The sequence below is a fragment of the Myotis lucifugus genome, unplaced genomic scaffold (assembly GCF_000147115.1).
Source record: "Myotis lucifugus unplaced genomic scaffold, Myoluc2.0 scaffold_43, whole genome shotgun sequence".
Taxonomy (NCBI): Eukaryota; Metazoa; Chordata; class Mammalia; order Chiroptera; family Vespertilionidae; genus Myotis; species Myotis lucifugus.
Window position 1 is genome coordinate 962,985 of NW_005871091.1, and position 16,510 is coordinate 979,494.

General features: G+C 41.5%; 1 protein-coding gene across 2 annotated transcripts in view; it reads right to left on the reverse strand.

Annotated features, from left to right (window-relative positions):
• Positions 1–16,504, reverse strand: part of UGCG (UDP-glucose ceramide glucosyltransferase) — a 32,779-nt gene extending 16,275 nt beyond the window's left edge. Inside the window, exons 1-2 of one of the 2 annotated variants that reach the window (XM_006088024.3) lie at positions 16,308–16,504; positions 112–253 (exon numbers count right to left, since the gene is read on the reverse strand). In XM_006088024.3, the coding sequence (XP_006088086.1) occupies positions 112–253; positions 16,308–16,405 (240 nt within the window). In that variant the 5' untranslated portion in view covers positions 16,406–16,504. The remainder of the gene's footprint in view (positions 1–111; positions 254–16,307) is intronic. The other variant, XM_023753277.1, reaches the window with a different exon arrangement.
• Positions 16,505–16,510: the final 6 nt, after the last annotated feature.

Here is a 16,510-nt window from a genome sequence, read left to right on the forward strand (position 1 = left end):
TGAGAGAGAGAGAGAGAGAGAGAGAGAGAGAGAAAGGGAGAGAGAGAGAGAGAGAGGGAGAGAGAGATGTCCCCATTTCTAATGAGGACAACACTACACTTCTACACTTACTTTGGGATAATCCAATTCAAAAAAAGTTTCCAAGTTGTTGATGAGATTGGGATCCACTCCTTTCAGTGGTTTCAGGAGAGACACGCCTGGGAGCTTGCTATATGGCTGTTTGTCAGTTGCCTTCTTGTTGAGGTGCAATCGGCTACAAAGCAAACAATGTATACATTATTTCTGGAGAATATATTAGCGCCAAATCTATATATAACATACACCAAGTTATCAAGAATTACTAAATTCTAAGTTAAATAATTTTTAACGGACATTTTTCTAAAGGGATATCTGAAAATGAAGGCAAGTAGAACCAGGGAAGCTTCCAGTTAAGGAAAACCAGAACTAAGCAGAAGCAATACTTTAACGAAGGCCGGAACTTAAGACCGTTGCCGATTGCTGTACTCGCAGTGCCTAGAACTATGCTGGGCATACAGCAGACATTCAATAAATACATGGTGAAAAAATGAGTAACAGTGTTGGTCCACACATTAACTGCCCTTCCTCCCGCACTGCCATCAAACTGGCCAAAAACCTATCAAAACAGTGTGTGTGTGGGAATCGGGATAAGTAGCAGAACTCCCAATATTCACAAGCCGCAAATGGTAGGGTTGTGTCAGGGGAAAGTTGAAAGTAAGAAAAAAAAAATCTCAGTGATGAGAAAAATGTCTACTAATGACACTGGAAAATATGCCAGTGTCATCAATTCCCAGATAAGTTGGTCGAGGTTCTCAGGGCTGGCCCATCCCAGGGGTACTGCAGCACAGGGCTCCTAATGAGGGAAGCCATGCCATCAGAAAGGAGAGAATGTGCCCCAGTTGATGTCAAGCTATCACAATAAAGAAATGAGATGCCATTCGGCAGAGTGGCGAAGTTCTAAGGGAAGTCACCAAAGGCTGCCTCCCTCCTTCTCAAAAGCAAGTCTCCAAACTCTCCACAGAGGCTAGAACAGTCATGGAGCCATCTGCAAGCTATCGGAAGACACACATTCTTTCACATTTCAGTCTCTCTGAAATCAATGGGATCTTACAATTGCTGGCAGCCAGATAGATGGGAGTCCTAACGCTGTAGCATGAAAACCAACCTATGAGACCTGCAGAAGACCAAGAAAACAATCGCAGCATCAACGCCTCTTAGGTTGGATGAAATACACCATTAATCTATGAATGACTCCTGGAAGTACACCAGTACCACCTTCTAGAGGAGTCGGCCACAGGCTTGCTTCCAGCTAATTAAGGCAGGGAGTTACCATAGTAAACACCTAATGTTTCAGGTAAGGCCATACCAACATCCTTACAGAAATAAAACAGGTTACCTACAATGAAAAAAATCTACACGTGAAAGACATTTAAAAGACGGTGTATAGATTTCATAGCCACACCACCAAATGCTAAAACAGTGAGTGGAGCACGGCCTACAGCAGTGCTGCCCAGTGCGGTCCACTGCACAAGGTGCTTTCCATTGGTCTGTGATGAGAAGAAATAGAGAGAAATCATTTAGAAACTTTCACAGCAGTTTGACATGGCCAGGCCATCCAAACACGTGATCAATAACTTATTTTTATTGTAGTTTATCAAAGTTATCAATGCATAACAGATAGGAAAATTTTTAAAGGACTGATCCTTTGCCACCAATAGGCTGGAAAATACTGATCTACAGAACTGATCAAGAGGGCTGCATAGAGGTTCAACCATGAGCTAAGATGTATATAGCCACAAAAACAACCACTATTCCATTTCTAACAAAATAGTAGACTGGATGTCTAGAGAGAAACCCACCCAGTACAGAACATCTAGATTGCTGGGGGAGGGGGGAGTGTTAGTAATACTTAATTGATTGAACTGGTAAGATAGCCACCACATGGTTCAAATCACAAAAAAGAAGCTCATGTAAGACTCCCTGTCTCCCATCTACCTATTCCTATCACCACCTCCCCAGCACCAGTAGCGTCTTGCTGATCTTTCTAGAGGTTTTCTTAATATATATGCAAGCCAAGGCATGTACATATATAAAGCCTCATATAACTTTATACTGTTCTCCCTCTTTTTAAATACAAGCACACTGAAAGCATGTCTTTAAATACATGACTGCACTGTTAGGAAAACAAGGAGAGCCTCCCAGACAGAAAGGAGAAACCTCTAAGTCAGTGAGTGCTACACACGCTACATGCCCCGGGCCACCTGTTGGTCCCGGATGACCTAGGGATGGTGACAACCTGAGACCAGATTCACAGGAAATCTGTGAAAGGCAAAGTAGAAAAACCCTGGCCCACAGAGGAAAGATGGGGAAGCGGTCTATTTCGGCTCAGTCTTGAGCGAAGAGGAACAGAAGGGCAAGTCTCTCTGGAGAACGCCTAACCACGTGGCTCTGGAACCCAGGATGCAAACTTCCTGTGCTGCTTGAACTAAACAATGAGAGACCATCATCTGTGACGATGAATATATGAAAGAGTCCACACGGTGTCTGGAAGTAAAATTAGGATCACTGACATCGGAAACGCAGCAGGTAAAACTGAAGACTGCCCATTTAAAGGAGAACTGGAGAACAGAAATCTAGACTTGAAGAAATTAGCCAGAGTGCAGTCCAGAGAGAATGAGCTATGAAGACACTGAAACCATGGAAGAGTGAGAATTTTAATCTCTTGGTCCCACTGATGATCACTAACTGCTATTAAGCTGTATCAAAGCATGCAACCGTGGCGATGACCAACTACAGGGAAACCTCACCCACCGACACACTGCACTTAGCAAGGTTTTAGATGAAAAACAAGGGTAATTTCAACAGTGCTCAACAGCCCAGTGCTGATCCTATTGCTCGTCCCTTCCCCTTCTTCACTAAGACATTTTACTTTATGTGCTAATACAGACATGCCTCCTGACCCTTGAAGAGCTTCTCCTATCAAGCATGCAGAATTTCTCAAAGACTCATTCTGACTCGCCAACAACAATGAAGCCCTCAGGTGTGTGGTGAAGAGAACTGATGACAGTACCATTTACCCGGTAGCTCAAAAGTGGCCTGGGTGGTACCGTTCTCCAAATGGGCCAGTTCGATGAGTGGCTCTGCTAGGGCCAGACGAGGCTGACTGCTTTTCAAGCCAGTTTTTATTTAAGTATCTCAGGTCACAGTTCTGCATGACCTGAACAGTGTGAACTTGAGCTTACTGCATCCACACATTGCACAGGACTGCTCATGGATGCCCATTTCTACCCTTATATTCTCCAGGTCCAGCGAAACAATGATACATCATATGTTCTCAATTTTAAAAACAATGGAGAGTAAATGAAGAGCAACTAAATAAATAGATATTTAGAGCTCAGAAAGTATGGTTAGTCTAGAGATAAAAATACTGGAACCATCTACTTTTGCTAAATACACATAAACTCTCCCAAGTACAACATGCCATTAGCAGGTGGCCACAAATAAATATCACTAATATCATAGAACCAGTAATGCATGAAGGAGACTCAGAGTGAGTGAGTGACCAGAGAAGGGGAAAATTTGGGTTCAAGAAAGAACAATATCGAATGTCAAGACAAGAACTGAAATGTCGCCCTGGCTGGGTGGCTCAGTGAGTTGGAGCATTGTCCCGTATACCAAAAGGTTCCAGGTTCAATTCCAGGTCAGGGCGTATCTAGGTGGCAGGTTCGATTCCCAATCCAGGAGCATACGGGAGGCAAACGACTGATGTTTTTCACATCGATGTTTCTCTCTTTTCCTCTTTCACTCGCTCTCAAAGCAATAAACATATCCTTGATGAGGATAAAAAAAAAGGAACCAAAATGTCTACTGGACTGTATGCTTGGTGACCTCAGAGCACTTTGGGCAGGAGTAGGTAGGTAAATACATGTTAAGAAGTACACGAATGGGAGGTGAGATGTGATAACAGTGAATAAACACTAGTTTCTCTTGAAACCTGACAGCAAATACAAGGGCCAAAGACTAACTAGATGGAGAAGGGGTTTCCAGTTCAATTTTTCATTATTTTTAACTTTTAATACTTGAGTATATATGGTAAGAGGAAAGAGCTAGCCAAAGGGTAAAGGGAGAGAATACAGAATAATTAATGACACATTAGGATCCACAGTGTGAAGTAGGAGTGACGGTAATCCGACCAGCACGAGGGTAGGATGGCGAAGGTGTAGAAGAGGTTCTGCCAGCCAGGGGTGACAGAGCTAAGTATAGACAGGAAGTACTGCCAGGCACCTCTGGGCTTCGCTGAGATCCGAGCCCATGAATGTGCAGTAGTACTAATCCAGGGCTGTGCGATCACCCTCTGCGGGACTGTGAACGTCAAGAAGCTATAAATTGTGAGGTGGGTTCAAGATCGGAGGGCAGGCTGACGTGAGGTGGGGCAGGACAACGAAGTGCTGAATTGTGTGTTCTGGGCCAGATGGAGAATTAAATGAAGCCACGGGGCGGAGGCCACCACACCGTGAATAAACAGCCTAGGGCTGTTGCTCTCAACCTTGACTGCACCAAGGAAATCACTAGGGGAGTCTAAAAAACAAAAAATTCCGATGCCCAGACCAATTAAATCAGAATCTCTAGGGTGGAGACCCAGCCAGCAGTGACCTCTCAGTGACCCAGGAAGACTCGATTCCTGAAGGATTGGAGAGGACTGAGAAAGATCAGCAGTCATGGGATGGATGGAAAGTCAGAAGCCCGTGAAGAAACAGGACCAAAGGTGTGAGAACGCGGAAGAGCAGAGAAGAGAATGAGTAGGGGCTCTCTCCATAGTGATCTAAATGTTGCCAATAATCAGAAACTTAAGATTCAGAAGAACTGTAGGAATTCCTATACGCATACCCCTATGGATCACTTCCGGGTTATTTTTAGGGTACCACACCATAGGCTGTATATTCCATACTGGCGTAAGCGCCCCGCCCGGAGGCAGACTGTCTGGATTTCTGTACCAGCGGCACAGCTGTGCTGTCCTTGGGCACGTTACTTCTTTACCACAAGTCTTTGCTGTTGTTGCTGTTTTTTAAAAAGGTGGGTAACACTACCTACCTCATAAAGTAGTTGTGAGAAACGAGATTCAGCCACAAAGTAAACAATCAAGGACAGCTATAATTGGTAATTTTTAAAAACTCGGCTAATTTTAAGGACATTTTCCACCAAATGTAACTTCTCTGAATTACCGAAGTTCTGATAAGAGATTTAGAGATGTTGCCCAGCGATGAGACTTATATACCAAAACAGAAGAACTAGAAATTTACATATTTAAAGATTCATATAAATTAAAATGTTAGGCCATTATATTGATTTTTCAAAAAACAATAAAACCAAGTCTTGTGTACTAAGAAAGATTAAAAGGGGAAGGGGGATTTGTCAAAAGCCCTACATCAAGGTAAAAACAAATAACAGTCAAAACATGACACAGAACACAGTTAACACAGAGATCAAATTACATGCAATAGTTAGGATAAAATTATATTCAAAGTTCAAATTACACCTAATATTTAGGACCCAATTTAAAGTTCTACAGACATCATCCAAAATGTAAAAACAATGCAAGGATGAGAGTGAGAAACATTAAATATCATAACTTATTATCCACTGAAAACGACCCGCTACTCGTAAATTCCTTTAAACTACGGGATGTATTCTCAGCTGGACAGTGGTTCTGCATAGTCCTGGCTCCTCTTAATTCCTGTTCTTCAGACTCTGACTGGGAATGTTGGGTTCTGCAGCCACAACAATCCCCACTCACGTGGCTCTGCTGGAGGGAGAGGCGGTCACCCCCAGAGCTGAGAGGCAACGGTCAGATCATTTCCACAGGTACAATGTATAAGGTACAGGTACAGGTACAAGGTACTGTAATTACTAGTTACTCTGTAATCCAAACAATACCACCTTCTCGTATGGAGATGCTCTGAAGGCTTCCAGAGAGAGTCTATCCTGCCATGAAATCACCGCACCTACCTCGCACAGGCCCCAGAGCAAAGATTACAAGGGAAGGCCCCACCCCACGACCTGGCAAAGGCTCTTAATCCGTGGCAGCAGGTGCCAGGCATCAGAACCAGCAAAACATACTTTGGAATTTTAATAATCATCTTAGCCCTCTTGAAACAGAATCTGCCTCACATGTACGTCCATTTTGATTTTCAGAAATGTGATTTTGTGACGTTTTCAGGAACACATCGGGTATAAAAGGAATGGATCTCCTATACGGCTAGTCAACTGTTTTGATCTGTTTCCTTTTTAAAGAATGGAATGATCCTGAAATGTAAGTGAGCAATTTTCCGGAGATAGGAAGCACAGTAAAATGTCCGTATGTGTCACTTTCCAGAGGAATTATCTCTAAATTGCACTTTCAATCAGGATCTGGAATCACTGTCAAATAAAAAAAATCCTATTCATGTAATTAAGGCACCTCACCTCCAGGAGGGAGGGGGGAGGGGGAGGGGGAGGCTCACCTCACATGCCTGCAGGGCTGTGTCCCCCCTGCCAGCAGCGGGGACAACTGTGCAGGTACCATTCCAGTCAGGGTGTTTCTGAGAAGTAACTCAAGTCCAAAAGGTCATCAGGGATGAATCACAGACAAAAGAGAGAGCCTTCGGGGTACTGCTTTGTCTGGTGCCCTGGAAGGTTATCTATTCAGGGAACACTTCAAAGAAGTATCCGGGTTGGTTCTGCGGGATTTAAATGCTTTAGCTTGATGAATCCTAATTGCCTCTCTGCAACTTTTGAACTGACGGGATGGTCTTACTTATCCTAGCTGATGTTTATCTTCTAACATCTCAGTCTCTAAAACAGTTACTGTCTTCTTCATCATTTTAGCTTCTTGCTTTATGCTTCTGATCTTTTCACACACCTCCCCACTCACTCACACAACAGTCTGAACCATTTTTAAGTGCTTTGTTTTACAGTTTTGTGTTCTAATTGGGTTTTGAGCGGGAGGGAAGCCTGGTAGGAAGGGAAGCCCTGCAGAGAGAGGGTGCGCTGTGCTCTCTCCCCTCCAAGCCAGAGGCAGCAGCCTCTGCGGCAGCCTTAACACAGCGTTCCACCTCCCACAGGAGGCACAAGACTCGCTCCAGGCTTCTAAGAATATGGATTCCCTGAGGGCAAGGTCCACCTTGCTTAACAGCCCCAGATTGTGCTGTTTTTACAGTTCTGCCGTGTGATTCACTTGAAACAATTTATCTGACTCTGGGAATTTATCTCCGCGGCATGCAACCAAGCTTGTTAATATTTCATGTAAAATTAGGTTGACTGCTCTATCAGCAGGTCCCCGGCTTCACACAGTCCGCGCCAACCACTTCCAGCGGCGAAGGGCTTCTGTTGTTGTTACTCGTGACTGCGCCCTGGAAGGCTGTGACTGTGTTTACCATCGGTGATGTGTCATGACTGATGTTACTTCCACGCAGCACTTTGCTTTTCCAAAATGCTACTGCAGCCGGAGGGGCTTCGCCAGCAACACAAGATTCCCTGGGTTCTGCACACGCAAGATTCCCCAGAGAACACAAAATAACCGATAGTGACTTAAGTTTACCGGAAAACACAAACTATTTCTACCAGATGACAGACATACATACTGCAGAATACAGAAGATTCCTCACCATGGAAAACAAATAGGTAGGAGTTCTTTAATAAATTTGCTCCCCCTCCCCAATAATCCACCCCCAACTCACTAACCCTTTGGTGACAAGAGGTAGCCCTAGTGTATGGAAAACAGAGCATGATGTTTTGCTAATAGCAACTAAATAAGAAAGGCACTCGGCAGAAGATGCAGTCCCAGCAGGCCGTGCCCCCAAACACAGAAGACCCTCAAACATACCATAAACTCAAAATCCCCTCTTTTCAAATCAAGAGGAAACTAATGGGACTGGCCCGATCCTCTTCTACACAATTTCCCAAAGCTACCCTTTTAAAGCTGAAAGTAATGTCTAAATTAAACTATTTTGTGTCTAAAGCAAATTTCTGTGGGTGGAGGAAAAGTGGGGGACACTCGTTATGATCTGCATGTCAACCAACTCAGGATAGCACTGGGCTCCACATTCCCCAAAGGACAGATCTAAGTGTAAAGATTAATGATAGCAAGACAGCCATTCCCTTTGGAAAAGCTTGGGGGGGGGGGGGATTCAGGTTTTTAGGTAAACAAGTTATTGATAGAGCCCTGTTTTTATTTACCTGGAAATTAACTAGAAATAGTTAGATAAAGATTCCCTTTGGTCCAATAAAGTTCATGGCCATTGAAAGCATCCCAAATTCTGACCATCCACCTCAAATCACAGTGGCTAAATGACAGCAAACTTATGAATGAGCAAAATATCCACCATTTCTACTAGAAAAAAATTCAAAGATCATTTATTCAATAAGTAATAATGAATGCCTGGTTGACACTGGACATACAACAGTAAATAAGACACTATCCTTACCCTCAGACACGTACAATCCAGTTGGGAAAAGAGACAACTGAACACATTTACAATTTAGATGGGTAAAAATCAAGGTGCTATGGAAGGACGTAAGAGGGGGCGCCTAACCCCGTAAGGAAGTAAAGTCTAAAATTGCTTGAATGAGTAGGAATTAAACAAAAAGGAAGGGGGCCGGGGTGTGGGGCATAGAAAGGAAAGGAAGGAAAAAGAATTCTAGAGAAAACACATTGCATAGTTAGGGGAATGCCAGTAATTCAGTGTTGCTGAAGATGCAGGTACAAGGGGGTGGTGGCTCAGATCCTGAAGAACTATACATGTCTTATTAGGATTGAATTTTAACCTAAAGGCAATGGGGAACCATGGTAAGATCTTATGCACATGATCTCAGATTAGTGCTCTGGTAGGATAAGGCTAAATAAGAAAAATAAAGTAAAAAGGAAACAAGGCTGTAGGAAGACATACCAGTAAGCAGAGATAGTTTTAAATAATCTGGGGTAGAGATAACGTGTACTGAACCAACGTAGGAAAAATGTAGGAAAAGGGAGGGATGATGAATCCACAGTACCATTACTGAATATTAACACTGAATTCCAACTTTCATTTTGCTTATTGAAAGCAGTCACAATCTAGTCCAATTTGGTATCTTCCCAGGCTCAGGTCAAAGGAGGTCAATTTCCTCATTCATTCACCCAAAAGTGGTCCTGGTAGCAATGATTTACCAGGAATTTTTAAAATGAGCAATACTTGACTATTTAGTCAGGGGCACTGACCTCTCCCCTTAGATTGTCAAATAAAAAATGACAGCCCAACTGGTGTGGCTCAGTGGCTGAGCATTGACCTATGACCCAGAAGGTCATGGTTTAATCCATGGTCATGGATTCCCAGTCAGGGCATATGCCAGGGTTGCGGGCTCCATCCCCACTGGGGTGGGGGGGAGGGGGGGTGTGCAAGAGGCAGCTGATTGATGATTCTCTCTCTCATTGATGTTTCATCTCTCCCTCCCTCTCTGAAATCAATTTAAAAATATGTATGTATTTAAAAAGCTATGCAGCGGGTAGTATAGTATAAAAGCTGCAATACTAGAAAAGTTAGCAAAGGCAGAATTAATGTGAAAAAAATCTCCAGGAAAAGGACCTCTGGTTTACTAGAGGGTAGTTAATATTTACGGGTCTAAGATGTATTTCCACACAGGCCTGGCACCTCCAGTCAACTAATAGAAAAGACAGCACCTAACACTAAACATTAGGACATTATGTACAGAGGGGGAAATGATCATCTGAGGAAGGAGAGGGATGGGGAAGAGAGAGAGGAGAAAAAGAGAGAAGATGGAGGAGAAAAAAGGCAGGGGGTCTTATTTAGAACCTCTTGTCATCCAGCAATATGCCCCCTTAAGAGCTAAAAAAGGAAGAAAACCACTGTTTCCAAGCTTTTATATTATTTCACCACGGCCCCCAAACTATCAAACCACATTAGCTCTCAATGAGGGGAATAAACTCATAAAGGTCACTTAACCCACTCTGCCCTCTGAGGCTATAATCATTGTTATTGCTAGGAAATACGAAATCTTGGGAATAAGAGCCTTGAATTTCAAAGGCTCTAATCTGAAAATTATTATCTTAAACATTCTAGCCAGAAATCCCACAAAGGGGGATTTCTAAAATGTTATGAAATGACTAAGCATCAGTTTAATATTAACATTGGGAAGGAGCAAAGCAGTAGGTAAAAATATCAGTGAATAGATATAGTTTCAAAATATTAAAAATCATTTTCTAGTTTCTAAGTTACCTCATTATTTTAATTGCAGGCTTATAGAAACTCTAAAGTGAAATCTGAACAAATAATTTCATTGAATAAGAACTGTTCATTGTATTAGTCACATTCCGCCTCATTTTTCAATACAGACCAATACTTAGCTCTTTATCTCATTTTAAGAAGATACATGACAATAGAACATCAAATCTAAATTAACTAGATACCATTACACACTGCATTTAATCTTTAAAAATAACCAACCGGTTATTTTGGTTTTTCTCATCAACTTTACTACAATATTTGTATTAAACACTTTTTAACAATCAGGAATCTACAGATTAAGCATCTTGATCTGAAAACCAGATAAGGAGCCATATAAATTTTTAAAAATAGGCTCAATTTCCTCCAGGTGCAAACACAAGGTTTTCTAGGAGAGTATAGATAAATGCTTATTTCAATTTATTTATACTTTAAGTTATTTCAAAAGAATTTGAGAGGACATGGAACACAGGTGTACAAAATATTCTAAAATAAAATGCAGAATGTTTAACAGGGGTGGGTGGACTGGAGGGCCAGAACAAAAGCATGGATGGAGTGTTTGTGTGAACTAGTATAAATTCAAAGTAAACATCATTACATAAAAGGGTACGGTCTTTTTTTTTTTTTAGTTTTATTCATTTCAAACGGCCGGATCCGGCCTGCTCCGTAGTTTGCCCACGGCTGGTTAGCACCATATTGTAAGCAAAATTGCCATTGTTCTTTAACTTTGCTTGTCAAAATATTGAGATATCAAATTTGCAATTTTACTAAATACACTAGAGAGAAGGAGAGGGGGAAAAAACCTTAGTTCTCTGCTGAAACATAACTCACATTAAGCTGAGAAGTATCTTTACTTCAGTAAGAAAGGAATAAAATCAAACAAATAATTTGGAAGGTGGGACAGAAGAAACTTATCAAAAATAAAAAGGTTAAGATTTAATTTCTACATAAGTTAAGCTCTTGATTATTTGCTTTATGTTCAGTTGTCCATTTCAGAAAGATAAGCACAAGATTCCTTCAATTAGCTAGTCATTATAATCTGTTAAAAATGAATTGCATTTTCTTTATTCTATTTTCACATAATTTTGGGGGATCTTGTTACTGTCAATAAAAATAAGTAACTTTATGGGGTATTAGAAAATAAATACAAAGACTCTCTACAGTATCTCAACCAAGGTAAATGTTTGCACTATTCTCAAAAGCTAGAAGTATTTTAAGAAAACTTTACTGGTTAGCATTAAGAATATAACTTAAAACAATTCTGGAGCTGTCTCAAGTCTAAACACTCCAGATGGTTACTGGGATATCAGGCTACATCAGTAGTGTTAACTTCAATTAAAGAAATGTGACTGAATCGTTATGTATCCATAAAACAGAGGGAAGGGGATATATATCATGGTGCTATGCTGAAAGAAATCAATTTCTCCAAACTGAGCTGTAAATTTAACAATTCCAATTAAAAAACAAGATTACTTAGTGTGAATAGAAAGGTTCTAAAGTTCATTTTTAAGTAAAAATGTGTAAAAAGCCAAAAAAGTTTGCAAAAGTGTAAGATGGAGCTTGCCTTCATTAATTAAAACAGTGGATACTGGAGCAAGAACAGATCAATGAAACAGCATTGGGAAAATTGAAACATACCCAAGTATACAGAAGAATTTAGTCTATAATAAATATGATATTTCAAAACTGTAGAATAATCAAATAATCATTCAATAAATGATCCTGGGAAAAGTGGCTAAATATTTAGGTGAACCTAAAATTACGGCTCTAGATCTCTTAACAAAATAAAATATTGAGTACATTAAAGGGTGGAATATAAAAAAAAAAAACCCTGAGAAAACTCAAATACTAAAAATATATCTATATCTATATATATAAAAGCCTGTGTCCCTCCAACTGTCAGCTGGGTAGCTATGACACACACTGACCACCAGGGAGCAGATGCTCAATGCAGGAGCTGCCATGACACACACTGGCCATTTAAAAAGAAACAGTACCAAGGACCTGGTGCCCACAAACCAACACTTGGCTTCCCCCAAGGGGGACACAGGCCCCCGCCACCCCCCCCCCGACCCCCCCCAGAGCGACAGTGCACCAAATTGTAGCCAAAGCTGCCAAGACCGCATGGTGCAAAATGTGGCCCCCAGCCCAGCCCAGCCCAGCAACGCTGTGGGTGCCGGGTAATGACGTCACATAGCAACACCTGGCTTCCTCTCCCTAGCGACTAGGAACAGGACTTGCTTTATAGTCAGGTGCAAACATTTCACACTTTAACCAAATGTCTGTGAAGCGTTTTCACGTGCCTCATCTCATTTGATCCTCACAGAAGTCCTGGAGTAGGTAGATAGGAGACTTGGTAGAACCCTATTTTCTTTTCATTAGCCAGAAAACAGAGATTTAGAAAGTTTAGAAACTTGACCTGACTGAAAAGAAGAAATGGTGGAACTTGAAAATGACTTCAGGTTTTCTCACTGCACAGAATATAGTCAAACACTGCTGCAGTTAAATATTTCACCCTTTGTTCTCCCTGCATGATCTACAATAATAATCTGCTTCATGTTGATATTTACTGTTGTGTTGCTGACAATTACCTGAAAGAGAAGTTGGGGTGCTTCACTGGGCTGGAAAAAGTTTAGCTAAATCTGAAAGCAGGTCTAATTAAGCAAGTTTATCTCTCTCTATATAAAACTCTCACTGGCACCAATCGCACACATGTGTTTCCAGCTGCCATTGTTGATCGTGAATTTGGTTGACACTTCTATTATAGAGAAAGGGCGAATGGCGATATTAAAATATTTCTTCTAATTAATTTCCTTTCAATGTGCACGAATCCATTAGGGACACTAATACTATAATAATTGGGGGGGGATATAAAAATTACACCAGAGTCAGAAAACATTAGAAGACTTGACTATGTAACACACACAGGCACACACACTTTTCTCCATGTTAAATATGTATACAGAACTGAAAGAAAAAAAAAAAACCACCAAAAAATACACCACCAAAAAACCCTGGGAAAAAACAGTAACAGAAAGAAACAATATTCATATCAAAAAAGTCAACTCAGGAATAGACTGTAGCACAGGCAAAGGATTCTCAGCATGTAATTTACAACTACATGTAACTAACATAAATATATCGAAAGTGTTCCATGGAATTAATAATTAAAGCAATGGGGAAAAAAACCACACAGTAAACAGTAAAAGCCTGGTATTTAGTAAGGGAAAATGGGGACCATCAGTCAGTGTTACCAGGTCTATGAATAGATACAACTTTCCTGTACAGCAGCAATTGCCAACCTGTTTCATCTCACACACATAAACCTATTACTAAAATTCTGTGGCATACCAAAAAAAAAAAATATATCCAATCAGACCCAAAAGAAAAGGTATAATTTTGATTCATTCACACTGGATGGCTATTGTTATGTTGGCTGTAGTCATTTTTTTCACTTGACAATCTAAGAGAACAGAGGTCAGTGCCCCTGACGAAATAGTCAGGTATTGCATGTTTTAAACATTCTTGCAGCACCCTGGTTGAAAATTGCTGCTGTAGAGCAAGATGTATGGCTGCTATAGAGCAACATGTATCCAATATGTATCCAATGTGCACCACTAACAGCCCAATAATACATCTTTCAGAAATGTAAACTAAGGAGGTCATCTCTCAAACACGTATGCATCTGAATGCATCAATGTTGTTTGTAATCTTGATAAATGAAACAATGTAAATGCCCATCAATAACAACAAATACATATTAGCCATCATAATGAAAATGCCATGCATCTATTCAAAATGATGCAGAGATCATACATTTATTAATATGCAAAAAATATTCATGACATTTTTACGTGGAAGCTTCATGTGAGCAGCTGGATGTCTTGTCCTTCAATCTTATTTCCAGCACCTAGAACAGTGCCTTGTACAAAAGAGCCTACCCCAAAGCATTTATTCAAAAGTTGAATTTTATTATTATTATTATTTTGTACATATTTTTTATTGATTTCAGAGAGGGAGAGGGAGAGGGAGAGATGGAAACATCAATGATGAGAGAGAATCATTAACTGGCTGCCTCCAGCATGGCCAGGATGGAGCCGGCCACCTGGGCATGCGCCCTGACTGGGAATTGAATCTCGACCTCCTGGTTCATAGGTGCATGTTCAACCACTGAGCCATGACGGTCAGGTTAAATAGTTTAATTTTAAAAGCAGGTTACAGAATAATAATCATAATAAAGTCCCTTTCTCTCTCCTTCCCTCCCTCCATTCTCTTTCTCCCTGTCCCCAACAGAAACATAATTGGAAGGATGGTCACAAAAGATTGACAAAGTAATGTAATTTTGATTGTGTTTAACTTTTTTCTTTATTCCTCTCAGTTGTGTCTAAATTCCTTATATTAGCCCTAGCCAGTTTGGCTCAGTGCATAGAGCATTGGCCTGCGAACTGAAGGGTCCCAGGTTCAATTCCGATCAAGGGCACATGCCCAGGTTGCAGGCTCAATCCCAGTAGGGGGCATGCAGGAGGCAGCCAATCAATGATTCTCTCTCATCACTGATGTTTCTCTCTCTCTTTCCCTCTTCCTTCCTCTCTGTAATAAATAAAAATATATTTAAAAAAACAAATTCCTTATATAGAAAGCATTTTTTATTTTTATGATTGGGAAAAGAAAAAATTGTTCTTAAAGAACTCATATATATAAAATGAACTCCACGGAGCTCCAGTGGCGCAATCGGTTAGCGCGCGGTACTTATAAAATGAACTCCAGAATGTGTTTAGTGACTATAGCTAACAAACTCCATACACGAAGATCAACAACATCCAAATGGCATGTTTTCTTTCATCTTCAAAGAAATATCAATGTGTCTAGTACAATGAAGCATCTTTCTCAATACCAGGAAATGCCACACTATATTAATGAAATGTAGTATTTCCAAAAGAAAAAACATACTTTTTCTGTAGTAAAAAGTGAAGAAAAAGAAACAAAAATTAATTTCTTAATGTCCTTCCCATCTTTTTATATACCCGATTCTAGTTGGTGGTAAAGATAACCATGTACAATCTTTTTTTTTTCCCGCTAAAAAAACAGTGAATCCATATCCAGAATATGGCCTATGCGATTCTTTCATTTCTTTGTGAAGGTTGATTTCGGTTTGAAAACATGTAAATAATTGAAATATCAAAACTAGCCACATACCCCATAACCCTGTTTATTTTACTCATAGACTTGGATTGGAAATAACCTTATTCAGATTTTGTTATGTCCCTTCTGGAATGTAAGTTCTATGAGGGCAGGAATTCTGCCCTGATCATGCCTGTGACCTCAGTGAATAGCATCTAGGCCTCAAGAAGTACATGTTGTTAATGATGAAAAGTTTGTGTGTGTGTGTGTGTGTGTGTGTGTGTGTGTGTGTGTGTAGGGGACGCACATCTGAGCAGGACAATAAATAAGAAATTAGAATAAAAGGAAAGAAAACCACACTGAAATGTATAAGCTGACATGATTCAAGGGTATAACGCCACCTCGGAGGTGGACAGGCACTTGACACCTATCTGAGGGCATAGAGATCGTCTAGGAAGAAAATCTACAGGGAGGTTTCCAGGTGGCGGCTGTGTGCACCTCCCAGAAGATAGAAACGATCATCACCACCATAATAGAAATGTGTCCCAGGTCAAGGGGGGAGGTGGGGGGGGGGGGCGCGGACACCAATACATCTTGGCCCAGATGAAAAATCACACGAATCCCCAAACAGTCAAACCAAGCAAGCAAACCTTCCGCCACACGTAAGAGCGCAGTTTCCTTTCCCCTGGCTGTGCAGTCGCCTGCAGCCCAGCAACCCCCTCCCTCGCCACTTTTCCCTCCCAAGGACCCCCCACCCTGCTGGTCCAAAGGGAGAAAGAATGGGGGAAACACTGAGAATTAGCTCTCTGCACCCCCACCCAAGCCCAATCCCCTCCAAAGCGCAATCCCTCCCACCCTCGCCTGTCCCTGAGGCCCCGAACCCGCCACAGGCTCCTCCAGCTGCCCCTCACTCACGTGTAGATGATGGACATAAAATGCATCAGCCACAGCACCAAGAAGAGGGAGAACCCGAATAAGGCCATTCCCTCCAGGGCCAGGTCCAGCAGCGCCATCCCCCGGCCCGGCCCGGCCTGCTCCGGCCGTCGCCGCGGACAGCGCTCCCGCTGGAGGAGGACAGGGTAGGCGCCCGCGGGGGGGGCCAAGAAGGGGAGAGGAAG